At 45.9% G+C, this 27,864-nt stretch overlaps 4 protein-coding genes across 11 annotated transcripts in view; 2 read left to right on the top strand and 2 right to left on the bottom strand.

The window, feature by feature from the left end:
• The first annotated feature begins 794 nt into the window (after positions 1–794).
• On the top strand, positions 795–8,327 carry LOC139421621 (hsp70-binding protein 1-like). 4 transcript variants are annotated; one of them, XM_071172684.1, is made up of 8 exons: positions 795–984; positions 1,580–1,710; positions 1,841–2,054; positions 3,779–4,003; positions 4,246–4,401; positions 5,407–5,503; positions 5,596–5,707; positions 6,926–8,327. In XM_071172684.1, the coding sequence occupies exons 2-8, from the start codon at positions 1,591–1,593 to the stop codon at positions 7,004–7,006; spliced, it is 1,005 nt and encodes a 334-aa protein (XP_071028785.1). In that variant the 5' UTR covers positions 795–984; positions 1,580–1,590; the 3' UTR covers positions 7,007–8,327. The 4 variants fall into 4 exon arrangements, with proteins under 4 accessions (XP_071028785.1, XP_071028786.1, XP_071028788.1 ...); XM_071172685.1 differs by having other exon boundaries at positions 806–984; positions 1,585–1,710; positions 6,926–7,991; XM_071172687.1 differs by having other exon boundaries at positions 806–984; positions 1,585–1,710; positions 5,413–5,503; positions 6,926–7,984.
• Positions 7,925–11,692, bottom strand: LOC139421625 (lysoplasmalogenase TMEM86B-like). The gene is made up of 3 exons (XM_071172691.1): positions 11,461–11,692; positions 11,040–11,283; positions 7,925–9,107 (listed from the first exon to the last, which is right to left on the bottom strand). Exons 1-3 carry the CDS (start codon positions 11,509–11,511, stop codon positions 8,653–8,655), a joined length of 750 nt encoding a protein of 249 aa, XP_071028792.1. The 5' UTR covers positions 11,512–11,692; the 3' UTR covers positions 7,925–8,652.
• A 1,698-nt stretch (positions 11,693–13,390) lies between these two features.
• LOC139421624 (aspartate dehydrogenase domain-containing protein-like) lies at positions 13,391–21,846 on the top strand. Its single transcript, XM_071172689.1, has 8 exons — positions 13,391–13,480; positions 15,580–15,639; positions 16,645–16,789; positions 16,869–16,953; positions 17,444–17,593; positions 19,916–20,139; positions 21,306–21,445; positions 21,551–21,846. Exons 2-8 carry the CDS (start codon positions 15,585–15,587, stop codon positions 21,586–21,588), a joined length of 837 nt encoding a protein of 278 aa, XP_071028790.1. The 5' UTR covers positions 13,391–13,480; positions 15,580–15,584; the 3' UTR covers positions 21,589–21,846.
• A 1,241-nt stretch (positions 21,847–23,087) lies between these two features.
• LOC139421609 (glycogen [starch] synthase, muscle-like) overlaps positions 23,088–27,864 on the bottom strand; it is a 29,331-nt gene continuing 24,554 nt past the window's right edge. The window contains exons 16-17 of one of the 5 annotated variants that reach the window (XR_011635657.1): positions 24,355–24,971; positions 23,088–24,216 (exon numbers count right to left, since the gene is read on the bottom strand). Coding sequence is in view for 1 of the 5 variants with exons in the window: in XM_071172668.1 (XP_071028769.1) it covers positions 24,723–24,971 (249 nt within the window). In the remaining 4 variants the exon portion in view is untranslated. Of the gene's footprint in view, positions 24,972–27,864 lie in introns of all 5 variants that reach the window. The other 4 variants (XR_011635655.1, XR_011635656.1, XR_011635654.1 and 1 more) reach the window with 4 other exon arrangements.

Below are 27,864 nucleotides of genomic sequence, written 5' to 3'. Positions count from 1 at the left end.
GATTTCAACACCATAGTGCAAAGCTCATCACTGCATACCGCAGTTAACGACCCTGGGACTAAACACCTCCCTCTGCAACTGGATCCTGAACTTTCTGACAGGTAGCAAGGTAGCAACACATCCGCCACGCTGATCCTCAACACGGGGGCCCTTCAGGAGTGCGTACACAGTCCCCTTCTGTACTGCCTATTCACTCATGACTGCACAGCCAGGCACAACTCCAACACCATCATTAAGTTTGCTGACGACACAACAGTGGCAGGCCTGATCACCGACAACGATGAGACGTCAGAGACCTGACCGTGTGGTGCAAGGACAACAACCTCTCCCTCAACATAATCGAGACAAAGGAGATGATTGTGGACTAGATTTGGCATGGGTCCTCAGATCCTCTAAAGGTTTTACAGCTGCACCAGCAAGAGCATCCTGACGGGTTGTATCACTGCCCCCCCCCCCCCCCCCCCCCCCCCACTATGCTTCTGCTACTCTGTTATTATCTATGCATAGCCACTTTAATAACTCTACCTATATGTACATACGTACCTCAATTACCTCGACACCGGTGCTCCCGCACATTGACACATTGACTCTGTTCCGGGTCCCACTGTATATAGCTCCACTATTGTTATTTACTGCTGCTCTTTTAAATATACATATTTTTTCTTAAAACTGCATTGTTGGTTATGGCTTGTAAGTAAGCATTTCACTCTACACCTGTTGTACTCGGCGCATAATACAAATAAAATGTGATTTGATCCCATCCAGTTGGTGGCGACAATACACCTTTTCGGGTTGTCGTCCTCCATGAAACCCACAGAAGAAGAAGAATGGCTTCCTCTGAAACGCATGATGATTCAACGCACAGCAATTAGCTTCGGACTCAACTAGAATGTTCTAGTACCGTTACATTCTTGTACAGTATTAAAGGGCAGCGAAATAAGAACCAACTTTAACATTGTGACACTCGGCGTTTTGAACAAACAGGCAAGTAAAAAGAGCAGCCCAGCTACGTCAAACTGCCTGACATGTTGTTTACTGTGCTAACAGTAGCTAGTAGGATAGCTTTCTTTCTGGCTTTGTAGCCTACCCAAGACCTTTGCTGTAGCTCTCAAAATAGCTAAACCTACCCAGCTAACGTTATTCTGTATGTGCTTGATATTTATGTGACAACTTTCATAGCCAGCAACTTGCTCGCTGTTAGCTAGGCCTAGTATCAGGGATAATAAGTCCTATTTTTTTGTCACTTACCTAGCTAACGTTAGTTACAACCACTTGAATACCAAATCGGGCTATGGAATGTGTCAGTGGTCAGGAACCTGCGGCTCTTTTAATGCCCCGTAGCTGCTTCCTGGAGATCTAGCTAAAATTAGTATTTCAAGTTATCAATAGACCATAGAATAATACTGATGGTATGTCAGAACTTGTAGAGCAGTTTGGAACCTTAATTGCAATCAGCAGTTAATTGAACGTTAAAGTGCATAGGTTGATTTTGCTTTCTGACCACAATTCAGTGCCAAATTTGGGGAATAATACATTGACAAACAAGTTCTGGAATAATTTCACCCATTTTTCTCATCAGCACAGAGCATCATGGCAGAAGACCAACGCAACAGGAGACATCCCCAAAACCTCCAGGGTGTCCTTCGATTGGCTGTGGAGGCTGGCTCTGCTGCAGATGGACCCGCCCTCCCTGAACCCATGTCAGAGGAGGTAATGGTCCTTCTTAGTCACCTCCCAGGTCGTCTTCATTACAGATGACTGTGTAGATCAGCAGATCTCACAACAACTTGTTACATTGACAACCAATTTTACATTGACCGTAATGTCACTTTTGTTACAGAGGAAAGAATGGTTGAAAGGAGCTCTTGCGGAAGTGGCCAAAGGACAGAACAGCGAGGTGGAACAAATGAAGGAGTGTATGCGTGTTCTGCTGAGAGATGGAGGGTGTGAGAGGGGGAGAGAGGGAGAGGAGGAAGGAGAGGATGAAGAGGGGGAGACAGAAGGGGCACTGGAGTTTCTCTCAGAGCTGTGTGAGAACCTAGACAATGCCAGAGGTGAGACATGCCAAGAAACAGGTGCTGATGTAAATAAATTACACTTCAGCTTGTGACCCAAAGGAAAGATTCCACTGTCTTTGATGGACCCTAGTTAAAACAATATCAAATTCAACTTTAAGTTGCTGTAGTTTTATACATTGCATTCGGAAAGCATTCAGACCCCTTGACCTTTTTTCACATTTTGTTACCTTATTCTAAAATGGATTAAACTATGTACAATACCCCATAATGACAGCAAAAAAACTGAAATATCACATTTACATAAATATTCAGACTCTTTACTCAGTACGTTGTTTAATCACCTTTAATAGCAATTAGTAACTCATCTTTTTGGGTATGACGCTACAAGCTTGGTACATGTGTATTTGGGGAGTTTCTCCCATTCTTCTCTGCAGATCTTCTCAAGCTGTGTCAGGTTGGATGGGGAGCGTCGCTGCACAACTATTTTCAGGTCTCCAGAGATGTTCAATCGGGTTTAAGTCTGGGCTCTGGACTTGTCCCGAAGCCACTCCTGCGTTGTCTTGGCTGTGTGCTAAGGGTCATTGTGAAGTTGAACCTTTGCCCCAGTCTGAGGTCCAGGGTGCTCTGGAGGAGGTTTTCATCAATGACCTCTCTGTACTTTGCTCCGTTCATCTTTCCCTCGGTCCTGACTGATCTCCCAGTCCCTGCTGCTGAAAAACATCCCCACAGCATGATGCTGCCACCACCATGCTTCACTGCTGAGATGGTGCCAGGTTTCCTCCAGATGTGATGCTTGGCATTCAAGCTAAGGAGTTCAATATTGGTTTCATCAGACTAGATAATCTTACTTCTCATGGTCTGAGAGTCTTTAGGTGCCTTTTGGCAAACGCCAAGCGGGCCTTCACTCCTTTTACTGAGTTGTGGCTTCTGTCTGGCCACTCTACCATAAAGGCCTGATTGGTGGAGTACTTCAGAGATGGTTGTCCTTCTGGAAGGTTCTCCCATCTTCACAGAGGAACTGGAGCTCTGTCAGTGACCACCGGGTTCTTGGTCACCTCCCTGACCAAGGCCCTTCTCCCCTTATTGCTCAGTTTGGCCAGGTAGCCAGCTCTAGGAAGAGTCTTGGTGCTTCCAAACTTCTTCCATTTTAAGAATGATTGAGACCACTGTTCTTGGAGACCTTCAATGCTGCAGTCATTTTTTGGTACCCTTCCCCCAGATCTGTCCTTCGACACAATCCTGTCTCGGAGCTCTATGGAATTTTCCTTCATTCTCATAGCTTGGTTTTTGCTCTGACATGCACTGTCAACTGTGGGACCTTTATATAGACAGGTGTGTGCCTTTTCTAAATCATGTCTAATCAGTTTAATTTACCACAGGTGGACTCCAAGTTGTAGAAACATCTCAAGGAATATCAATGGAAATAGGATGGACCTGAGCTCAATTTCGAGTCTCATAGCAAAGGGTCTGAATAATTATGTAAATAAGGTATTTCTGTTTATTCTTTTTAATATATTTGCAAACATTTCTAAAAACCTGTTTACTCTATCATTATGGGGTAGAGTGTGTGATGAAAAACATTTGTAATAAATTTGAGTAAGGCTGTAATGTAACAAAATGTGTAAAAAGTCAAGGGGTCTGAATACTTTCCTAATGCTCTGTATATTATAGTAAAGACAGATCAACATAGACATGAATGACAAGTTCTATTCATTAATAATAATACTGTGTGTATTGTCTCTGGTCTGTCTGTGTGTCAGACCTGATGACCCTGGGTGGGTTGGACCTGTGTATGTCGCAGTGCTTGAACCATCCTCAGGGCAGCGTGAGGTGGCGTGGTGCCCAGCTCATCGCCTCCTGTGCCCAGAACATGCCCCAAGTGCAGTGCCACTTACTCAGCAAGGGGGCGCTACCCAAACTGCTACAGCTGACCGACTCAGATCCCCACCCCACCGTTCGAGTGAAGGCCCTCTACGCTGTCTCCTGTAAGTGTTGCCCCTTGGATAGATAAAAACAATATGGGGAGCACATTCTACCATTGGGTAAAGCCTGAATCATGAGAGAGAACTCTAGCCTATCAAAAGGCAAGGTTAACATATTGCTAATATCTCCTGTTCCTCTCAGATCTAAGGGAGGTTCTGCTGGCCTGGGTGTTGCTGATAGGAGTTCATTTAGATCTGAGCAGTAGTGAAGTACCACACAGTAACTCTTTCTCTCACTCCATCAGGTCTGGTGCGGGAGCAGGAAGTAGGTCTCCGGGCCTTCCTCTCTCACGATGGCTTCTCTGTGCTGATGAGAGGCATGCAGTCTGACAACGAGAAACTGAGGACCAAGTCGTCTTTCTTACTCCTCAACCTGCTCACAGTCCACCCAGAGCATAAAGGTGTGTGACTAACAGGTCCTCTGTCTGACTGCGAGACTCATTTGGAGACTAGAGACTGTCTCTGTTTGCAGCTGTGTGTTGTTATTGGTGGTGTCTAGAGACTGTCTGTTTGCAGCTGTGTGTTGTTATTGGTGGAGACTAGAGACTGTCTCTGTTTACAGCTGTGTGTTGTTATTGGTGGAGACTAGAGACTGTCTCTGTTTGCAGCTGTATGTTGTTATTGGTGGTGTCTAGAGACTGTCTCTGTTTGCAGCTGTGTGTTGTTATTGGTGGAGACTAGAGACTGTCTCTGTTTGCAGCTGTGTGTTGTTATTGGTGGAGACTAGAGACTCTCTGTTTGCAGCTGTGTGTTGTTATTGGTGGAGACTAGAGACTCTCTGTTTGCAGCTGTGTGTTGTTATTGGTGGAGACTAGAGACTCTCTGTTTGCAGCTGTGTGTTGTTATTGGTGGTGTCTAGAGACTCTCTGTTTGCAGCTGTGTGTTGTTATTGGTGGAGACTAGAGACTCTCTGTTTGCAGCTGTATGTTGTTATTGATGGAGACTAGAGACTGTCTCTGTTTGCAGCTGTGTGTTGTTATTGGTGGAGACTAGAGACTCTGTTTGCAGCTGTGTGTTGTTATTGGTGGTGTCTAGAGACTCTGTTTGCAGCTGTGTGTTGTTATTGGTGGAGACTAGAGACTGTCTCTGTTTGCAGCTGTGTGTTGTTATTGGTGGAGACTAGAGACTCTGTTTGCAGCTGTGTGTTGTTATTGGTGGTGTCTAGAGACTCTGTTTGCAGCTGTGTGTTGTTATTGGTGGTGTCTAGAGACTCTGTTTGCAGCTGTGTGTTGTTATTGGTGGTGTCTAGAGACTGTCTGTTTGCAGCTGTGTGTTGTTATTGGTGGTGTCTAGAGACGATCATGCTGTGTCCTCCTGATGTAAGAAATGATTTGAACTGGGTTATTTAGATCATAACTATATAAATGTGTCCTTGTGTGGCAATGTACTATCTCTCCCTCTCTCAGATACAGTTCTCTCCATGGGTATGGTGCAACAGCTGGTGTCTGTTCTACGCACGCCCCACTCCTCCTTCCACGAGCACGTGCTCGGCGCCCTCTGCTGGTAATACATGTGAACACACAGAGGAAAATGTCTTGAAAGTTGCAATGTCTTCTCAATGGAGCTTCAATAAAACAAACGCTCTCTGTCTGTAGCCTGGTGGAGGAGAGTCCTCTGGGTCTGAGGGACTGTCAGAGCCCTACCTTGGGGCTGGAGGAGATGCTCAACCAGCGGGCGGAAGATCTGCAGGGGAGAGAGGAGTGTCAGGTAGGTACCCCTACACACTTTTCTCCACTCTTCTCCTTCTTTCACTTCCCGTGTGACTCATGAACCTCTCCATCTCTCTAAAGGCGTCGTCCGATTGCTTCCCATCTGGAACAGTTTGTGTATATATTATGAGGTTTTGTGATGTTTTTGGTCTTCGGCGAGGGTTCGGCTGTTCATGACCTTTTTTCTCAAGGCAAAGTGAATTTCGGTAGCTGAAGTCTATGCCCCTTCGTCAGTCTTAAATGAAGTGTTAATCCTTCAACGACAGACTCGTTCACATGCACATTTTATTTTTATTTTTTAAATACTGCACCAAACATCTTAACTAGATGTAAAATTGCGCAACTAAACGTCAAAAGTAATAACATAACTTAAGTTATCGTAGATGAATTCAGAGTATTTTGAGGAAGTGTAAACTGACTACAGCATCTCAAGATGGACAAACGGGACTGTTGCCACTTTTTTTCTCGTTTTTCAAGCAACTGTCTTTGAAGGGAGGAGGACAGTGGTCTGGCTAGACGCCATCCGAAGCCTTAATACCACCCCTCTGTCACTCCCCATGTGTCTCCTCTCCATCTCTAATACTGTCCCTCTGTCACTCCCCATGTGTCTTCTCTCCATCTCTCTAATACCACCCCTCTGTCACTCCTCATGTGTCTCCTCTCCATCTCTAATACTGTCCCTCTGTCACTCCCCATGTGTCTCCTCTCCATCTCTAATACTGTCCCTCTGTCACTCCCCATGTGTCTCCTCTCCATCTCTAATACTGTCCCTCTGTCACTCCCCATGTGTCTCCTCTCCATCTCTAATACTGTCCCTCTGTCACTCCCCATGTGTCTCCTCTCCATCTCTAATACTGTCCCTCTGTCACTCCCCATGTGTCTCCTCTCCATCTCTAATACTGTCCCTCTGTCACTCCCCATGTGTCTCCTCTCCATCTCTAATACTGTCCCTCTGTCACCCCCCATGTGTCTCCTCTCCATCTCTAATACTGTCCCTCTGTCACTCCCCATGTGTCTCCTTTCCATCTCTCTAAAACCACCTTTTCGTTCTGGCCCTCTTACTCTTCCCACCGGTCTTTCCCCTCTCTCAAGGTGCATCACTAATAACATGGAATAATGTATTGATTCCCCAGTCTTTTGCCTGGTATATATTGTTACTTATTTGCCACTAGGCTGCATCTTGTCTGATTTCCTTCCTCTGGTCTCCTCTTTATAGGAAGAGTTGGAGTTCTGCAAGCGCTTGCGTTCTGCTTGTTTCTGCAGACGGCAACCTGACGACAGTGGAATGGATCGCTGAAATCCAACTGGTCCTCCACTTCTCCTGCAGTGCCGTCATTGGCTAGGAGACATAGGAGGACATTATTTTAAATTAAATTAACTCCTTGAGGAAAATCTGCTGATGTCGTTGTCCATCTAGACCCATGTTACAGGGTGGCTGGATCTAAGAGTGTAGCAGGCTTTAGAGAGCAGAGGGTGCTTCACTAATCACTGTCACCAGGCGACGCAGATAAACTTCTATCTCTTGTGTTCAGTCACTTCTACCATGTCCAGTCTATATATCATTATGATCTACACCTGACTACTTCCTGCTGACCTCTTGACCTCTTGCAAAAGAGCTTTCTAACTTCTAAGGTGTTTTCCTGCTTGAATAAAGATACAATATTTTATTTTCTGAAAGCACCGTAAGTCATTTCTGAACATTTCTTCGGGTTATCTTGACCTTTGGATTCTGGCCCAACAATCCCTCAGATTCCACACACAAAATATCAGATGTCACATTTAGTGATGATGCGATTTCACAGCCCCGTCACCATTTATATATCTGGCATAGTGTGACGTTACTTGGTAATAATTGGTATCCTCTTGTATTTGTTACAATTATTTACTAAGTGACCGTGTTACCCAATAACTAGTTAAGTAATTTACACTGTTAAACTACATAAAATAGTTCTTATGTTTCTGAATAAATAGCAGGTAATTAGGCTGTAAAATAAAGCGTTACCCATTTAGCAGCTTTCAGCTTCATTAGTCAGATGTTTTATTAGAATCCATTTTGATCGAGTTTCACTACCCATAAGGCATTTCTGTTGGCTTCTTGTGTTTGGCTTTAATGACTGTCTTTCATTCAGAATATCCACCATTTGTCGATGTTTTGTTGATGTTTCTGTCTATAAACATAATGGGTGACTTGCAGAGCGTCTGAAATAACATGAAATATGTAACACAACTTTATTTTTCATCCCCATTTCATCATGAATAAATTAACATTTTATTTTTTCATAAGGGACTTCATTTCTGAGAATGGTCTCTTCATATCAACAGACCGTTATACAGAATGTGTTTGATAAATCACAACTAACAAGGGAAGTGCATCACATCTCAAATCATGTCTTTAAGACCGTAGGACTGTTTTCACAGACAGAGTGAAGGAGAATGATATTTCTAACTTTATTCTGGACTATGGAAAATACTGTCATGTCAGTCTCATGTCAGTCCTTGCATCTATCTGTCTGAATTTTGGCAGTGGTTATGTTTCCCATCCCTGAGCTTTCTCAACAAATGGACAGACTGTCCTGATACTCTGAGGTTTAGTTTAATAAAGAGGATTTTCTTTGGGGGGTAATCTTCCTTTTTCAACTTCTTTCTGCCTCATTCTCAGTCTAGTCTCAACAAACAGCCTGAAGTTCCTATAGCTGCCGACTAGTCAGAGAATGGTAGTCCCAAGTTTGCTTTCCATGGCAACGTCCTGATTCTCCACCCTTTTCCAGAATTGTGCACTTAACCACTCCCTGTCATTGATTTAAAAGCGTGAGATTAGTATAAGTAGGCTGGAGGGAGTTTCCACCATTGTAAAGTCCATGTGAGAAAGGGGACAGTTGTTTGTACACTTCGGGAGCAGGGTGGAAAATTGGGACCTGGCCCCTATCTCACATGACCCCTTAACTAAGATTTCTTCCATTTGGCAAACTCATCCCCGCCCTCCGCGGCCTTGATGTCACCCACGGCGATCAGCAGCTGCGCCAGGTAGTACGTCGTCATGACGATGTGCCTGCCGTGCTCAAGGGGCTCCGTCACTTTGAAGGTCTGCAGCGCCAGCGTCAGGTCAGAGGTCATGAAGATCAAACTGCCCAGCATGATCAGCGGTCGGCGGGTGCGAACCGCCAGCGTAGCCATCAGGACGATCAGAGCCACGTACACCCCGACGCCGGGAGTCAGGGCGGCCGCGTCCGGCGTCTTCTGCAGGAAAGGGAAGAGGTAAGCGTAGAGGCCTCCCCCCAGCAGCCACAGGAGCAGGCAGAAGAAGTAGGACAGGGAAGAGGAGGAGCTGGGGGAGGAGTAACGAGTGGAGAGGAAGGTGAGGGAGTAGAGCAGGTGGGCCAAGGCGAAGGAGGCCATTCCTGAGGAGAGGATTAGAGAGACAACAACATTACTTTATTGCCTGTATTCTACCTGAAATAGACAAATCTCTGTGCTTTATCCTCCCCAACAAGACAAGCAGAGCGGTTGGAGCAGACAGTCAGCTGCAGTGCAACACCCCAAGAGCAGCAGTTGTGGGTTGAGTGTCTTGCTCAAGTGCACAACAGCAGTTGATGTCACCATTTATTGATATGTTACCAGGTAAGTTGACTGAGAACACGTTCTCATTTGCAGCAACGACCTGGGGAATAGTTACAGGGGAGAGGAGGGGGATGAATGAGCCAATTGTAAACTGGGGTTTATTAGGTGACCGTGATGGTTTGAGGGCCAGATTGGTAATTTAGCCAGGACACCAGGGTTAACACCCCTACTCTTACGATAAGTGCCATGGGATCTTTAGTGACCCCAGAGAGTCAGGACACCCGTTTAACGTCCCATCCAAAAGACAGCACCCTACACAGGGCAGTGTCCCCAATCACTGCCCTGGGCCATTGTTTTAGACCAGAGGGATACATGAACATGCATGGTTTATAGTCATTGAAGTATGTCAGAGTACTCCAGTGACGTTACACACCAGCCACCCTCCAGTCAGACATGGGATTCAAACTGCCAACCCTCCAGTCAGACATGGGATTCAAACTGCCAACCCTCCAATCAGACATGGGATTCAAACTGCCAACCCTCCAGTGACATCCAATCAGACATGGGATTCAAACTGCCAACCCTCCAGTCAGATATGGGATTCAAACTGCCAACCCTCCAGTCAGACATGGGATTCAAACTGCCAACCCTCCAGTCAGACATGGGATTCAAACTGCCAACCCTCCAGTCAGACATGGGATTCAAACTGCCAACCCTCCAGTCAGACATGGGATTCAAACTGCCAACCCTCCAGTCAGACATGGGATTCAAACTGCCAACCCTCCATTCAGACATGGGATTCAAACTGCCAACCCTCCAGTGACATCCAATCAGACGTGGGATTCAAACTGCCAACCCTCCAGTGACATCCAGTCAGATATGGGATTCAAACTGCCTACCCTCCAGTGACATCCAATCAGACATGGGATTCAAACTGCCAACCCTCCAGTCAGACATGGGATTCAAACTGCCAACCCTCCAGTCAGACATGGGATTCAAACTGCCAACCCTCCAGTCAGACATGGGATTCAAACTGCCAACCCTCCAGTCAGACATGGGATTCAAACTGCCAACCCTCCAGTGACATCCAATCAGACATGGGATTCAAACTGCCAACCCTCCAGTGACATCCAGTCAGATATGGGATTCAAACTGCCAATCCTCCAGTCAGACATGGGATTCAAACTGCCAACCCTCCAGCGACATCCAGTCAGATATGGGATTCAAACTGCCAATCCTCCAGTCAGACATGGGATTCAAACTGCCAACCCTCCAGCGACATCCAGTCAGATATGGGATTCAAACTGCCAATCCTCCAATCAGACATGGGATTCAAACTGCCAACCCTCCAGTCAGACATGGGATTCAAACTGCCAACCCTCCAGTGACATCCAGTCAGATATGGGATTCAAACTGCCAACCCTCCAGTGACATCCAATCAGACATGGGATTCAAACTGCCAACCCTCCAGTCAGACATGGGATTCAAACTGCCAACCCTCCAGTCAGACATGGGATTCAAACTGCCAACCCTCCAGTCAGATATGGGATTCAAACTGCCAACCCTCCAGTCAGACATGGGATTCAAACTGCCAACCCTCCAGTCAGATATGGGATTCAAACTGCCAACCCTCCAGTGACATCCAGTCAGACATGGGATTCAAACTGCCAAACCTCCAGTTTCTGGCTTGCCCTCTCTAACCTCTAGGCTATCTGCCATGTCTGCAGTGTCTGCAGGACTTTATCAGTAGCAGTAGAAAAAGCTCTCGTTACCATGGAGAAACAGCTCGGGCCATATAAGGCAACAGTCTCCGCCTGCCGAGAAGATCAGGCCCCCCGCCACGCCGAGGAGACTCCTCCCCCCTTTGTAGCTCAGCACCAGGAGAGCCAACGAGATGACAGGGGCGGCCTTAATAGCCGCAGCGAAGATGGAGGGGGAGGAGTCAGGGATCCACAGATAGAAGTAGACAGCGATGGCCAGGAAGAACGGCGAGAGAGAGAGTAGTAGAACACAGTACTGAAAGAGAGAGAGAGAGAGAGAGAGAGAGAGAGAGGAAGGGGAGACGAGAGGAGAGGAATAAGGGAGGTAGTTAATATGAGAGATTTAAAATAATGACATTATTATACATTAACACAAACAAGTGTTTGTGTGTGTGTGTGTGCATGCGTGTGTGATTAGAGGTAAGGATCATACCGTGTTCCTGCGCTGTCTTCGGTCATAGGCGGCTGTTTCAAGGATGTCCATCTCTCTCAGAACCAAGAGCTGTGTGTATCTGGGCTGTACCGGTTTCCTTCAGTCCTGCCTCCTTCCAGAGGATTTCATGTGTTTCTCTTTTCCTCTGGACTTCCTTGTCTCTTCTCTCTCCACTGGTTCAGTCTGTCTGAGTGTGTCCCTGTCTCTTGGTGCCGGTCGACATTGAACTTTGGACCAATCACAGTGACACGTTATCTGTCAGATTGCTCAGTTATAATCAATGCCCAATGTCTCCTCCTCTCAGTTTTCAACTCTGCCAGTAGTGACCCTTGGCCCATCCAACTAGACCAGATAAGTGACATCATCAACTTGAGGGTGAAGACTGGGCCAGAGCCATGTATTAAGACATGGCTCTGAACCGGGCTGTGTTCAGCAGGACACATGACTCTGAACCGGGCTGTGTTCAGTAGGACACATGACTCTGAACCGGGCTGTGTTCAGTAGGACACATGACTCTGAACCGGGCTGTGTTCACTAGGACACATGGCTCTGAACCGGGCTGTGTTCAGTAGGACACATGACTCTGAACCGGGCTGTGTTCAGTAGGACACATGGCTCTGAACCGGGCTGTGTTCAGTAGGACACATGACTCTGAACCGGGCTGTGTTCAGTAGGACACATGACTCTGAACCGGGCTGTGTTCAGTAGGACACATTACTCTGAACCGGGCTGTGTTCAGTAGGATACATGACTCTGAACCGGGCTGTGTTCAGTAGGACACATGACTCTGAACCGGGCTGTGTTCAGTAGGACACATGACTCTGAACCGGGCTGTGTTCAGTAGGACACATGACTCTGAACAAGGCTGTGTTCAGTAGGGCACAACGCTGTGGAACGTATGTAGAACAAATATGCTAGCCTGGGTGCCAGTCTGTCTCGGCTCTACTGCCAATTCCTAATGGAATTTAGTAGTCAAAAGTGCAAACAGATCTGGGACCAGGCTACAAATATGTCCCTCTGACATGCAGAATATGGACTTGTGTCAGTAGCCAATGTCAGATAGCATGGCTATTACCTTGGGGACAGTCCTTACAACAATCCCCGTACAATATACAATCTCTATCAGCATCTCATCAAAACCATTCTTCTCATCATTTCCTGCCTCAAGGTTGTAAATAAAGACAAGTATTAGTTGGTATGTGATACATTTTGGGGAATAGAGCGACTCACTCTACTTAAAGTGTGTCTATCCACCACTGTATGCAACAGTCACCAGCAGTACTTAGTTTGTCCACACAGTGGCAGTAGATACATTCAGTCATACCAACACTAAGGGTTCTAACCCTAGTTCTATGAACAATAGTGAACCTGTAGTGAACCCAGAACCCTACCACCAAGAGGGTCAACTAGCCTGTCGGGTCAGGTGATCTAAGGGCAGAATAGGTCATTAACTAGCAGGATGCCGGTATGACGTCACACACAGACAATGTTGTAATGGTATTCCTTTGATGCTTCTACGACTGTGTTGCCACTGGAGGCAGCATGTGACTTAGGCTACTGTGTACATTGTACTGTGTACATTACATTGTCCCACATTCAGCTGTAATCACTTCCGTGTGTGGCGCAGCTCATAGACTTTGCTGTGTCCATTACAAGACCAACAGAAATTGTGTTGATCAAAATATAGATAAAATCCATCAAATATATTATCAGTCAGATAACGGCAGTATAGTTATCATTCGGTTTGTCCATAATCTATGACTTGTTCAGGTAGTTTCCTTTCACTGCCAGCTCTTCCTTTCACGGCTGCTAAACTTTGTGAAAATGTGTGGGTTCAAAAACAAAACCCACAACAATTTCACTGATACAGGGACTAATAATTAACATATTCTCTCAGAGTCGGACTTTGACCCCTACCTTTCCCACAATCCTCTGAGAAGGGGTGTCAGTTGGAATGTAGATTGCGAAGGAGAAGGTTTGGAGAGAAAGAGAGAAAGAGAGCAGGGAGAGGAATTCACCGGTGAGTAGCAGTGAACGTTGTTAAAAGGAGAGTTTTGAGGACCACCAGAGTAGATAGATAGGGTCTAGGTACTAAGAGAAGGCCTTGAAAAGATGAAGAGCTGAGAGAGAGAGAGAGAGAGAGAGTAGATAGGGTCTAGGTACTAAGAGAAGGCCTTGAAAAGATGAAGAGCTGAGAGAGAGAGAGAGTAGATAGGGTCTAGGTACTAAGAGAAGGCCTTGAAAAGATGAAGAGCTGAGAGAGAGAGCGAGAGTAGATAGGGTCTAGGTACTAAGAGAAGGCCTTGAAAAGATGAAGATCTGAGAGAGAGAGAGAGAGAGAGAGAGAGAGAGAGTAGATAGGGTCTAGGTACTAAGAGAAGGCCTTGAAAAGATGAAGAGCTGAGAGAGAGAGAGTGAGAGAGAGAGAGAGGGAGAGAGAGAGAGAGAGAGAGAGAGAGTAGATAGGGTCTAGGTACTAAGAGAAGGCCTTGAAAAGATGAAGAGCTGAGAGAGAGAGAGAGAGAGAGAGAGAGAGAGAGAGAGAGAGAGAGAGAGAGAGAGAGAGAGTAGATAGGGTCTAGGTACTAAGAGAAGGCCTTGAAAAGATGAAGAGCTGAGAGAGAGAGAGAGAGAGAGAGAGAGAGAGAGAGAGAGAGTAGATAGGGTCTAGGTACTAAGAGAAGGCCTTGAAAAGATGAAGAGCTGAGAGTGAGAGAGAGAGGGAGAGAGAGAGAGAGAGAGAGAGAGAGTAGATAGGGTCTAGGTACTAAGAGAAGGCCTTGAAAAGATGAAGAGCTGAGAGAGAGAGAGAGAGAGAGAGAGAGAGTAGATAGGGTCTAGGTACTAAGAGAAGGCCTTGAAAAGATGAAGAGCTGAGAGAGAGAGAGTAGATAGGGTCTAGGTACTAAGAGAAGGCCTTGAAAAGATGAAGAGCTGAGAGAGAGAGAGAGAGAGTAGATAGGGTCTAGGTACTAAGAAGAGAAGGAGAGGGCCAGTCTCTCTGGCACCATGGGGAGGTGGGTGGTGTGAGGTGTGAGGTCATGAGAGAAGGAGAGAGCCAGTCTCTCTGGCACCATGGGGAGGTGGGTGGTGTGAGGTCATGAGAGAAGGAGAGGGCCAGTCTCTCTGGCACCATGGGGAGGTGGGTGGTGTGAGGTGTGAGGTCATGAGAGAAGGAGAGAGCCAGTCTCTCTGGCACCATGGGGAGGTGGGTGGTGTGAGGTCATGAGAGAAGGAGAGGGCCAGTCTCTCTGGCACCATGGGGAGGTGGGTGGTGTGAGGTGTGAGGTCATGAGAGAAGGAGAGAGCCAGTCTCTCTGGCACCATGGGGAAGTGGGTGGTGTGAGGTGTGAGGTCATGGGGAGGTGGGTGGGGTGAGGTGTGAGGTCATGGGGAGGTAGGTGGTGTGAGGTGTGAGGTCATGAGAGAAGGAGAGAGCAAGTCTCTCTGGCACCATGGGGAGGTGGGTGGAGTGAGGTGTGAGATCATGAGGGAAGGAGAGAGCCAGTCTCTCTGGCACCATGGGGAGGTGGGTGGAGTGAGGTGTGAGATCATGAGGGAAGGAGAGAGCCAGTCTCTCTGGCACCATGGGGAGTTGGGTGGAGTGAGGTGTGAGATCATGAGGGAAGGAGAGAGCCAGTCTCTCTGGCACCATGGGGAGTTGGGTGGAGTGAGGTGTGAGATCATGAGGGAAGGAGAGAGCCAGTCTCTCTGGCACCATGGGGAGTTGGGTGGAGTGAGGTGTGAGATCATGAGAGAAGGAGAGAGCCAGTCTCTCTGGCACCATGGGGAGGTGGGTGGTGTGAGGTGTGACGTCATGGGGAGGTGGGTGGGGTGAGGTGTGAGATCATGGGGAGGTGGGTGGAGTGAGGTGTGAGGTCATGGGGAGGTGGGTGGAGTGAGGTGTGAGGTCATTGGGAGGTGGGTGGAGTGAGTTGTGAGGTCATGGGGAGGTGGGTGGAGTGAGGTGTGAGGTCATGGGGAGGTGGGTGGAGGGAGGTGTGAGGTCATGGGGAGGTGGGTGGAGGGAGGTGTGAGGTCATGAGAGAAGGAGAGCTCCACTGTCAGTGGGAATTATCAACTCATATACTTGTCTTCTCTTGTCTTCTTTCTCACCAGGAACCATGACTGACATGTTGCCAGTGATGAGAATTGGAGTTGTGGGATATGGACATTTAGGTCAGTGGTGTATTCCTCCTCTCTTCCTCCCTCCTCACCACATCTCATATGTTCTCACTGTGGAATGGATTCATTTATTAAATGTAGTTTTACAGGGAAGATGCACATTCATCAACATTACTATAAAAGTGCCAGCCGGCTAATTTTCAGCTGCAGTCCCTGGGTTGATTGCTGTGGTCAGTCTGTGTCAGTAGGTCCCATCTTCCTAAATCATACCACTTTACAACAGGGTCATTCATTTACAGGCCCTCGAGGGCCTAAGTACTGCTGGGTTTCTTCTCTGTCTGATTGTTCATTGATCAACTAATGTACTGATTGGGCGGAGAGTTCACCAGGTTCATGTTCTGTTTGACCTTTTATCTACAGATGTAGGATCTTAATTTGAGCCAGTTTGCTACAGCAGGAAAATAATCCTGCAGCAACAGGAAATGTGGATTATTATGTGTATTATTATTAAAGGACATTTTTTTGTTAGGGAAAATCAAGTCTGAAATTTCAGGGTGGAAATTACAAACTTCAGAAGACTTTTTAAAACTGAAATACACTACAAGTTGTCCTGCAACAGGGTGATCAAATTTAGATCCTACATCTGTACCTACTGGTATTCATAATGTTGATTGTATATTTATGATAGGCCTTTTGTTGTATTCATGGTTTTCAGTTTGTATTGCCTACTACTGTATGTAGTACTCGATACCACATAATAATGGCCAGAACGGAGCAAACGGAATGGCATCGAACACCTGGAAACCATGGAAACCATGTTTTATATGCTTGTTACCAATCCACTAATATCGCTCAAGTCATTACCACAAGACTGTTCTCCCCGATTAAGGTGCCACCAAACATCCTGTGATTACACAGGCAGCCCAATTCTGATATTCCTTTCAACAATTGGTCTTTTGACCAATCAGATCAGCTCTTTGCCAGTAAGAGGACAACATATCAGAATTGTTCTGCCTGTGTAAACACTGCCCATTCAAGGTGAACGTGTTGAACTTTCAGGGCAGTACCTTGTGGAGCGGCTCCAGAGAGAAGGGGCCCAGGTGGGCCTGACACTGGTCTTTGTGTGGAACAGAAACACTGACAAACTCAGGGAATCAGTGGCTGAGGAGCTCATTCTACACAACCTCCCAGACTTTACAGACAGGTAGAGAGCCACGTCACACACACACACTGTAATGTGTGTTATGTCATGTGCACAAGTAACGTGTGTGTCTGTGTTCTAGGGGTGCTGATGTGATTGTGGAGGTGTGTCATCCCAAAATTGTAAAAGACTTTGGAGTCCAATTCCTCTCTAAGGCCCATTTTCTGGTAAGATCTCTCTCTCTCTGTTTCTATTTTCTAGTTAGATCCCTCTCTCTCTCTCTCTATTTTCTAGTTTCTATTTTCTAGTAAGATCCCTCTCTCTGTTTCCATTTTCTTGTAAGATCTCTCTCTCTGTTTCCATTTTCTTGTAAGATCTCTCTCTGTTTCTAAAAACATCTAAATGAACACTTTAGAGCATTATCTCTTATTGAACATTCTTTAGCTAGCATGGATAACCTGGCAAAACACCTGGCATAACATGCCTATATAAATAAATGCTAACAGTATATGCTAATGACAACAGGATAAAAGGAGGATTTCCCTCACACACCAATCTGAAACACGTCAAGTTACAGTACGGAGGTAGTCCTTGAAAAGATTGTGGTCTAATTTCTTCTTTTAAAGTCATTTGTTACCCTGTGCACCAGAAATGAAGTAACTACTACACCCTCCCTCCCTCTCTCTCTCTCTCTCTCTCTGTCTGCCTCTGTTTTAGGTGGGCTCTCCTTCAGCCCTCTCAGACCCACAGCTGAACCAGGAACTGCGCCAGGCTGCAGAGCATCATGGGAGGACCCTATATATCCCCAGTGGTGCATTGTGGGGAGGCCAGGATATCCTGAGACTCAATGATAGTGGATCTTTAAAGGTGCCGGGAAGGAGGGAGGAGGAAAGAGGACTTAACAAATACAATATGTTCATTTATAAGGGATAGCATAGTTAATAGTTAAGTTGGTTACGTTATGTAGATAGTTAAGTTAATATATAAGAGTTAGTATAAGAGAATGTGTAGACCTCATCAATATGAGATTCAATTCAGATTGTTATTAAAGGTGAAGAAGGCCATTGTTCTCTATTTCGAATCTTCTGATATGTCAGAGTAGAGCATACAGAATGGTTATACTGGACAGAATGCTGTTACATACAGAATGGTTGTACTAGACAGAATGCTGTTACATAGAGCATGCAGAATGGTTGTACTGGACAGAATGCTGTTACATAGAGCATGCAGAATGGTTGTACTGGACAGAATGCTGTTACATACATAATGGTAATACTGAACAGAATGCTGTTACATACAGAATGGTTATACTGGACAGAATGGTTGTACTAGACAGAATGCTGTTACATAGAGCATACAGAATGGTTGTACTGGACAGAATGCTGTTACATAGAGCATGCAGAATGGTTGTACTGGACAGAATGATTGTACTAGACAGAATGCTGTTACATAGAGCATACAGAATGGTTGTACTGGACAGAATGCTGTTACATAGAGCATGCAGAATGGTTGTACTGGACAGAATGCTGTTACATAGAGCATACAGAATGGTTATACTGGACAGCATGCTGTTACATAGAGCATACAGAATGGTTATACTGGACAGAATGCTGTTACATAGAGCATGCAGAATGGTTGTACTGGACAGAATGCTGTTACATAGAGCATACAGAATGGTTATACTGGACAGAATGCTGTTACATAGAGCATACAGAATGGTTGTACTGGACAGAATGGTTGTACTGGACAGAATGGTTGTACTAGACAGAATGGTTGTACTGGACAGAATGCTGTTACATAGAGCATGCAGAATGGTTGTAGTGGACAGAATGGTTGTAGTGGACAGAATGGTTGTACTGGACAGAATGCTGTTGCATAGAGCATACAGAATGGTTGTAGTGGACAGAATGCTGTTACATAGAGCATACAGAATGGTTGTACTAGACAGAATGGTTGTACTGGACAGAATGATTTACTGGACAGAATGGTTGTACTGGACAGAATGCTGTTGCATAGAGCATGCAGAATTGTTGTAGTGGACAGAATGCTGTTACATAGAGCATACAGAATGGTTGTACTGGACAGAATGGTTGTACTGGACATAATGGTTTACTGGACAGAATGCTGTTACATAGAGCATACAGAATGGTTGTAGTGGACAGAATGCTGTTACATAGAGCATGCAGAATGGTTGTAGTGGACAGAATGCTGTTACATAGAGCATACAGAATGGTTGTACTGGACAGAATGGTTGTACTGGACAGAATGGTTTACTGGACAGAATGGTTGTACTGGACAGAATGCTGTTACATAGAGCATACAGAATGGTTATACTGGACAGAATGCTGTTACATAGAGCATGCAGAATGGTTGTACTGGACAGAATGCTGTTACATAGAGCATACAGAATGGTTATACTGGACAGAATGCTGTTACATAGAGCATACAGAATGCTGTTACATAGAGCATACAGAATGCTGTTACATAGAGCATACAGAATGGTTGTACTGGACAGAATGGTTGTACTGGACAGAATGGTTGTACTAGACAGAATGGTTGTACTGGACAGAATGCTGTTACATAGAGCATGCAGAATGGTTGTAGTGGACAGAATGGTTGTAGTGGACAGAATGGTTGTACTGGACAGAATGCTGTTGCATAGAGCATACAGAATGGTTGTAGTGGACAGAATGCTGTTACATAGAGCATACAGAATGGTTGTACTGCACAGAATGGTTGTACTGGACAGAATGGTTTACTGGACAGAATGGTTGTACTGGACAGAATGCTGTTACATAGAGCATACAGAATGGTTGTAGTGGACAGAATGCTGTTACATAGAGCATGCAGAATAGTTGTACTGGACAGAATGGTTGTAGTGGACATAATGGTTTACTGGACATAATGGTTGTAGTGGACAGAATGCTGTTACATAGACCTTATTTTCTGCATTTTCCCAGAATCCCTACAAAAACGCCATTCATTTCCCCATAGACGTTGTCCAACGAACCATGGTGGAGTTAGTTCCTACAAAAAGACTTACTATTGCTCTCTATTCCCTTTAAATCTTAGAGTTTCTGTTGTATTACTGATGTACAAAACACACGTTTTCTAAATCCCTCCTCTGCCTCTGTTCCTCTCCTCTTTCTTTACTAATCTCACGCCCCTCCTCTCGTTGTTCGCTTGAAGGCACTGTTCATCCGGATGTCCAAGCACCCGTCATGTTTCCGTCTGACAGGAGACGTGCTGTCTGATTGGACAGAGGATGAGGGGAGGCGGGTCTTATTCCGTGGCTCCGTGGCAGAGCTCTGTCCCGTCGCCCCTAACAACGTCAACACCATGGCGGCAGCGGCCATCGCAGCGGGGACCCTGGGTTTCGCTGGCGTCCAGGGGGAGATTGTGTCGGATACGGCGTATGCAAAGCTTCATAAATAACCCAAGATTCAGAGTGCTCTTTTACAATGGGAATCACTGTAACACTATGGGCAGAACAAGCAAGGAGGTGGGCTTGTTCTGCCCATAGTGTTACAAAATATATTTCAATTAAGGAACCCCCACTCTCTGAAGCACAGCTGTGCAAGAACTTAATTCACTAATTACCATGTGGTGGAGGTCACTGGTGCCAATGGCTTCTCTCCATCTCCTAGACTAAGTGATTACCATGTGGTGGAGGTTACTGGTGCCAACAGCTTCTCTCCATCTCCTAGACTAAGTGATTACCATGTGGTGGAGGTGGAGGTTACTGGTGCCAATGGCTTCTCTCTCTCCTAGACTAAGTGATTACCATGTGGTGGAGGTGGAGGTTACTGGTGCCAATGGCTTCTCTCTCTCCTAGACTAAGTGATTACCATGTGGTGGAGGTTACTGGTTCCAAAGGCTTCTCTCCCTCTCCTAGACTAAGTGATTACCATGTGGTGGAGGTTACTGGGGCCAATGGCTTCTCTCCCTCTCCTAGACTAAGTGATTACCATGTGGTGGAGGTGGAGGTTACTGGTGCCAATGGCTTCTCTCTCTCTCCTAAACTAAGTGATTACCCTGATGTGGAGGTTACTGGTGCCAATGGCTTCTCTCCCTCTCTTAGACTAAGTGATTACCCTGATGTGGAGGTGGAGGTTACTGGTGCCAATGGCTTCTCTCCCTCTCCTAGACTAAGTGATTACCATGTGGTGGAGGTTACTGGTGCCAATGGCTTCTCTCCCTCTCCTAGACTAAGTAATTACCATGTGGTGGAGGTGGAGGTTACTGGTGCCAATGGCTTCTCTCCCTCTCCTAGACTAAGTGATTACCATGTGGTGGAGGTTACTGGTTCCAATTGCTTCTCTCCCTCTCCTAGACTAAGTGATTACCATGTGGTGGAGGTTACTGGTGCCAATGACTTCTCTCCCTCTCCTGGACTAAGTGATTACCATGTGGTGGAGGTTACTGGGGCCAATGACTTCTCTCCCTCTCCTAGACTAAGTGATTACCATGTGGTGGAGGTTACTGGTGCCAATGGCTTCTCTCCCTCTCCTAGACTAAGTGATTGCCATGTGGTGGAGGTGGAGGTTACTGGTGCCAATGACTTCTCTCCCTCTCCTAGACTAAGTGATTACCATGTGGTGGAGGTGGAGGTTACTGGTGCCAATGGCTTCACAGTGCATACAGTGAGGAGGAACCCAGCCAAACTTGGAGCTGTAACTGGGAGTGCCACCTACAACTCCTTCTGGAGCAGCTTACTGGGTGGGTTCTGCTGTAGAAGGGTGTGTGTGTCTCTCGCATGAATCAGTGTGAGAACATGAAGGGTTGTGTTCTCTAACGGTCCATCCTCTCCTTTTCTTCTCTCAGTGTGTAAGGGACATGGTGGCCGGGTTTACTTGTGCTGAAGAGGGAGGGATTTCAGAAGACAATTCCCTCTACCAACCAAACACTCACAACACCATGGTACTGAAACACACACTACACAACATTACGGTACTGAAACACACACTACACAACATTACGGTACTGAAACACACACTACACAACATTACGGTACTGAAACACACACTACACAACACTATGGTACTGAAACACACACTACACAACATTACGGTACTGAAACACACACTACACAACACTATGGTACTGAAACACACACTACACAACACTATGGTACTGAAACAAACACACTACACAACATTACGGTACTGAAACACACTACACAACATTATGGTACTGAAACACACTACACAACACTACGGTACTGAAACACACTACGGTACTGAAACACACTACACAACATTACAGTACTGAAACACACACTACACAACATTATGGTACTGAAACACACACTACACAACACTATGGTACTGAAACACACACTACACAACATTATGGTACTGAAACACACACTACACAACACTATGGTACTGAAACACACTACACAACATTACAGTACTGAAACACACACTACACAACATTATGGTACTGAAACACACACTACACAACACTATGCTACTGAAACACACACTACACAACACTATGGTACTGAAACACACACTACACAACACTATGGTACTGAAACACACACTACGGTACTGAACAGTCTGCAGTGGCTGTGTCTGTAGTTACTGATCATGTGTGAGCAAAGTTCGGCTTGCTTCATATAATATGGTGTGACTGTATCAGGATTGACAAAGATGGGCTTGCTTCATATAATGGTGTGACTATCAGGCTTGACAAAGATGGGCTTGCTTCATATAATATGGTGTGACTGTATCAGGATTGACAAAGATGGGCTTGTTCATATAATATGGTGTGACTGTATCAGGATGACAAAAACCTTCAAGTCTGCATCTACAATTCTGGGGAATCAAATGTTGCACCTTCATCCTACACAACATCCTACTACTGTATCCCAGCAGCACTTCCCTCCTTTTCTCTACAAATTAAAACATGACTTTGTGAAGTAACAAGTTAAATGAGCAACTCTCTCAGGGTGATGGCAGACACCACATTCATTAGCAATCGTCTAGCAACAACCCACATCTTTTACAGCTCTTATGCAGTTACATCCACTACTGAGCTGTAATACATGTTAACAGTAATGTATGAGGATCTTTATGTTGACACCACACACACACACCATTGTGACCTTAAAACTAGAAGGTTCTATCTGCAAAAAATAAGGTTCTGAAGCCTAAATGGTTTGAATGATGTATTCTTATCTTGTATTCTTTTGAACTTAACATTGGGTTATATAGTACTCCATGTAGAGAACATTGTACAGAACAAGGAATAACCAAATGTCAATAACAAAACATGCAGATAGAACCTTATAGTTTCAAGCTCTCACAGTATTTCCTGTTGTAGTGAAACCCCAACAAAAGAGAAGAGTCCTGTGTTTCATCATTAATACATAGAATATACTTTATTTTCTCTTCCTCTGGTGTGTGATTGTAACAAACAAACAAACTGACACAGCAGTGTGGGATCTGGATCACCTCATCTTGGTTTCTGGCTGTGCACAGCTGGGAATAGGATCCACCCAAACCTGTGACCTTTTCCCTTCGCTCCTCTCTAATAGTCTGTTGTCTAAAAACACCTCTAGCTTTTCAGGACGGAAGCCCCACCTATTTACCTAAACCTCAGAGTGCAGGCAGAATCAGTGTTCCATCACAAATACATTCACACACACACACACAAAGAAAAACACTCAAACACAGGCTCACTGACTGAAAGGATAAAAGGTGACCAATCAACAGTTTTTACACACAGTAATGCCGGTTCTAATACAGTACAAGGCCCAGAGACGATGACAACGCCCACAGAAAGGTCTGAATCTATGAACAAATGGGAGCCTGTTTCAGCAGGAGGCTCTTCGGCAGGACGTTCTGAGGCTCAGCCATAGAGTTAGAAAGAGGACTCATCTTAGTATCTGTGGTAGAAGCCCTCAATGGCAATGTCCATGCAGAAAACGGGCTACATACAGTACATCTATCTAGTCTAACTCTATGGGCCCAGCTCTAAATGTGTTGCTTATTGGTTTCCTAGCCCAGGGAAGTGCTGCTGCTGGTTGGGTTGCTGTTACTGCTACAGTGTGACAGGAAAAGTGCTGCTGCTGTTTAAACAGGTTGCTGTTACTGCTTCAGTGTCTGAACAGGAAAATTGCTGCTGTTGGGTTGGTTGTGTGACTATGACATAGTGGGCCAATGCCTTTGCCCTTGTTAGCAAGACTAATTAGCCCTAGTTTTTTTTTTATCCTGATGATACCACTGGTTATATGGTTATCTTAGCCTCAGTTACAACTCATGTTAGTCAACACTGGCAAGGATTTCATAAATTCCTAGATTAAGGACCAGAGCACAGGAGGTTGGTGGCACCTTAATTGGGGAGGACGGGCTCGTGGTAATGGCTGGAGCAGAATACCTGGAATGGTATCAAACACATGGTTTCAGCCATTATTCCAGCTGTTCCTCCCTCAGCAGCCTCCTGTGGACCAGAGGTAACCTAGATTAATGACCAGAGGTAACCTAGATTAATCACCAGAGGTAACCTAGATTAATCACCAGAGGTAACCTAGATTAATCACCAGAGGTAACCTAGATTAATCACCAGAGGTAACCTAGATTAATCACCAGAGGTAACCTAGATTAATCACCAGAGGTAACCTAGATTACTGACCAGAGGTAACCTAGATTACTGACCAGAGGTAACCCTCCTATATACTCCAAGTTACCCCACTTTGTTATCTCAAAGCTGGGCTCTTTAACTCAAGGAAACATCACCCGGCTAGCCATCCTTTCCCTCTCCTCCTCCATGTCAGTACAGGATGCCCACAGAGGCGGAGCTGCATGTAGGTTTGGAAGACGTTCCGGCTGCTGGATGAATAACACACTGTAAAGAGCTCATCTCTTCAGCAGTTGTCAGATCTATATTATGGAAGTGGAGACGGTCAAGATAAGAGTGCCGTGTTTGTAACGTGTGTGTAGTGAGTATCAGCATATGTCCGTTTGTGTATGTTGTGTGTGTGAGACAGTCAGTTTTTCACGCCGGCGGCTCCGTTCTTCTCTCCATTGGCACCTGGCAGGGTGTAAGGCAAGGCGGGACCCTTTTTACTGGGCAGGGTCAAGGGCTGGCGGATGTTCAATCGGTCTTTCTCTGCCTCTGCATCTTCATCATAGCGGTCATCATCTTCTTCCGCCTCGCTTTGGCGGGGGGAGGAGTGGCGCGACAGAGACGGAGATGGGGGCACAGAGGCCGGTCTAGGGTAACGGAAACCTTGGGCCTGAAAAGAAAGGTTGGTGGGTTTTAGAGGGTAAGACACAGACAACACACCATGGCTGTGTTAAGACAGGCAGACACATTCTGACGTGTTTTTCACCAATTGATCTTTTGACCAATCACGTCAGATGTATTTCAGATCTGATTGGCCAAAATACCAATTAGTTAAAAAAGATCAGAATTGGGCTGCCTGTCTAAACACAGCCAGAGTAGCATAGCAGTATGTTGAATCTCTGACACTTTCTCATAAAATTAACTAATCCAGATTTATATCTTATTTCACATATTAAATAAACCAGGGGTGTCCAACTCAATCCCATCAGGGTCGTGTCTGCTTTCTGCTGTTAGTTCCTTTCAAATTGTATCCAATGAGGACAGAGACAACCAGGTGAGGGGAGTGCCTAATTAATATGACCTTAATTGATAAAGTACAAGGGAGGAAGGAAAACTTGCAGACCCTCAGCCCTCCAGGTAATTGAGTAAACACCCCTGTTATAACCCTCAGCCCTCTGGGTAATTGAGTAAAAACCCCTGTTATAACCCTCAGCCCTCCAGGTAATTGAGTAGACACCCCTGTTATAACCCTCAGCCCTCCAGGTAATTGAGTAAACACCCCTGTTATAACCCTCAGCCCTCCAGGTAATTGAGTAAACACCCCTGTTATAACCCCCAGCCCTCCAGGTAATTGTGTAAACACCCCTGTTATAACCCTCAGCCCTCCGGGTAATTGTGTAAACACCCCTGTTATAACCCTCAGCCCTCCAGGTAATTGAGTAAACACCCCTGTTATAACGCTCAGCCCTCCGGGTAATTGAGTAAACACCCCTGTTCTAACCCCCAGCCTTCCGGGTAATTGAGTAAACACCCCTGTTATAATCCCCAGCCCTCCAGGTAATTGAGTAAACACCCCTGTTATAACCCCCAGCCCTCCAGGTAATTGAGTAAACACCCCTGTTATAACCCCCAGCCCTCCAGGTAATTGAGTAAACACCCCTGTTATAACCCCCAGCCCTCCAGGTAATTGAGTAAACACCCCTGTTATAACCCCCAGCCCTCTAGGTAATTGTGTAAACACCCCTGTTATAACCCCCAGCCCTCCAGGTAATTGAGTAAACACCCCTGTTATAACCCCCAGCCCTCCAGGTAATTGAGTAAACACCCCTGTTATAACCCCCAGCCCTCCAGGTAATTTAGTAAAAACCCCTGTTATAACCCCCAGCCCTCCAGGTAATTGAGTAAACACCCCTGTTATAACCCCCAGCCCTCCAGGTAATTGAGTAAACACCCCTGTTATAACCCCCAGCCCTCCAGGTAATTGTGTAAACACCCCTGTTATAACCCCCAGCCCTCCAGGTAATTGAGTAAACACCCCTGTTATAACCCCCAGCCCTCCAGGTAATTGAGTAAACACCCCTGTTATAACCCCCAGCCCTCCAGGTAATTGAGTAAACACCCCTGTTATAACCCCCAGCCCTCCAGGTAATTGAGTAAACACCCCTGTTATAACCCCCAGCCCTCCAGGTAATTGTGTAAACACCCCTGTTATAACCCCCAGCCCTCCAGGTAATTGAGTAAACACCCCTGTTATAACCCCCAGCCCTCCAGGTAATTGAGTAAACACCCCTGTTATAACCCTCAGCCCTCCAGGTAATTGTGTAGACACCCCTGTTATAACCCCCAGCCCTCCAGGTAATTGGGTAAACGCCCCTGTTATAACCCTCAGCCCTCCAGGTAATTGAGTAAACGCCCCTGTTATAACCCTCAGCCCTCCAGGTAATTGTGTAAACGCCCCTGTTATAACCCCCAGCCCTCCAGGTAATTGAGTAAACACCCCTGTTATAACCCCCAGCCCTCCAGGTAATTGAGTAAACACCCCTGTTATAACCCTCAGCCCTCCAGGTAATTGAGTAAACACCCCTGTTATAACCCCCAGCCCTCCAGGTAATTGAATAAACACCCCTGTTATAACCCTCAGCCCTCCAGGTAATTGAATAAACACCCCTGTTATAACCCTCAGCCCTCCAGGTAATTGAGTAAACACCCCTGTTATAACCCTCAGCCCTCCAGGTAATTGAATAAACACCCCTGTTATAACCCTCAGCCCTCCAGGTAATTGAGTAAACACCCCTGTTATAACCCTCAGCCCTCCAGGTAATTGAATAAACACCCCTGTTATAACCCTCAGCCCTCCAGGTAATTGAGTAAACACCCCTGTTATAACCCTCAGCCCTCCAGGTAATTGAGTAAACACCCCTGTTATAACCCTCAGCCCTCCAGGTAATTGAATAAACACCCCTGTTATAACCCTCAGCCCTCCGGGTAATTGAGTAAACACCCCTGTTATAACCCTCAGCCCTCCAGGTAATTGAGTAAACACCCCTGTTATAACCCTCATCCCTCCAGGTAATTGAGTAAACACCCCTGTTATAACCCCCAGCCCCCCAGGTAATTGAGTAAACAGCCCTGTTATAAACCCCAGCCCTCCAGGTAATTGAGTAAACACCCCTGTTATAACCCTCAGCCCTCCAGGTAATTGAGTAAACACCCCTGTTATAACCCTCCAGGTAATTGGGTAAACACCCCTGTTATAACCCTCAGCCCTCCAGGTAATTGTGTAAACACCCCTGTTATAACCCCCAGCCCTCCAGGTAATTGAGTAAACACCCCTGTTATAACCCTCAGCCCTGCAGGTAATTGAGTAAACACACCTGTTATAACCCTCAGCCCTCCAGGTAATTGAGTAAACACCCCTGTTATAACCCTCAGCCCTCCAGGTAATTGAGTAAACACCCCTGTTATAACCCCCAGCCCTCCAGGTAATTGAGTAAACACACCTGTTATAACCCTCAGCCCTCCAGGTAATTGAGTAAACACACCTGTTATAACCCTCAGCCCTC

Source organism: Oncorhynchus clarkii, chromosome 12 (genome assembly GCF_045791955.1).
Source record: "Oncorhynchus clarkii lewisi isolate Uvic-CL-2024 chromosome 12, UVic_Ocla_1.0, whole genome shotgun sequence".
NCBI lineage: Eukaryota > Metazoa > Chordata > Actinopteri > Salmoniformes > Salmonidae > Oncorhynchus > Oncorhynchus clarkii.
The sequence above is the reverse complement of the archived record's forward strand: the minus strand, read 5'-3'. Positions and strand labels throughout refer to the sequence as shown.

What these genes read in the sequence shown, in the direction of transcription:
- LOC139421621 (XM_071172684.1), top strand. Translation starts at nt 1,591, where the DNA reads ATGGCAGAAGACCAACGCAACAGGAGACATCCCCAAAACCTCCAGGGT. An exon ending in GAACCTAGACAATGCCAGAG is followed by an intron (nt 2,055 to 3,778) that starts GTGAGACATGCC and finishes TCTGTGTGTCAG; the next exon opens with ACCTGATGACCCTGGGTGGG. An exon ending in AGTCCACCCAGAGCATAAAG is followed by an intron (nt 4,402 to 5,406) that starts GTGTGTGACTAA and finishes TCCCTCTCTCAG; the next exon opens with ATACAGTTCTCTCCATGGGT.
- LOC139421625 (XM_071172691.1), bottom strand. Translation starts at nt 11,511, where the DNA reads ATGGACATCCTTGAAACAGCCGCCTATGACCGAAGACAGCGCAGGAAC. An exon ending in GAAGACAGCGCAGGAACACG is followed by an intron (nt 11,284 to 11,460) that starts GTATGATCCTTA and finishes TCTCTCTTTCAG; the next exon opens with TACTGTGTTCTACTACTCTC. An exon ending in GCCCGAGCTGTTTCTCCATG is followed by an intron (nt 9,108 to 11,039) that starts GTAACGAGAGCT and finishes TCCTCTCCTCAG; the next exon opens with GAATGGCCTCCTTCGCCTTG.
- LOC139421624 (XM_071172689.1), top strand. Translation starts at nt 15,585, where the DNA reads ATGACTGACATGTTGCCAGTGATGAGAATTGGAGTTGTGGGATATGGA. An exon ending in CTCCCAGACTTTACAGACAG is followed by an intron (nt 16,790 to 16,868) that starts GTAGAGAGCCAC and finishes TCTGTGTTCTAG; the next exon opens with GGGTGCTGATGTGATTGTGG. An exon ending in GAGATTGTGTCGGATACGGC is followed by an intron (nt 20,140 to 21,305) that starts GTATGCAAAGCT and finishes TCCCTCTCCTAG; the next exon opens with ACTAAGTGATTACCATGTGG.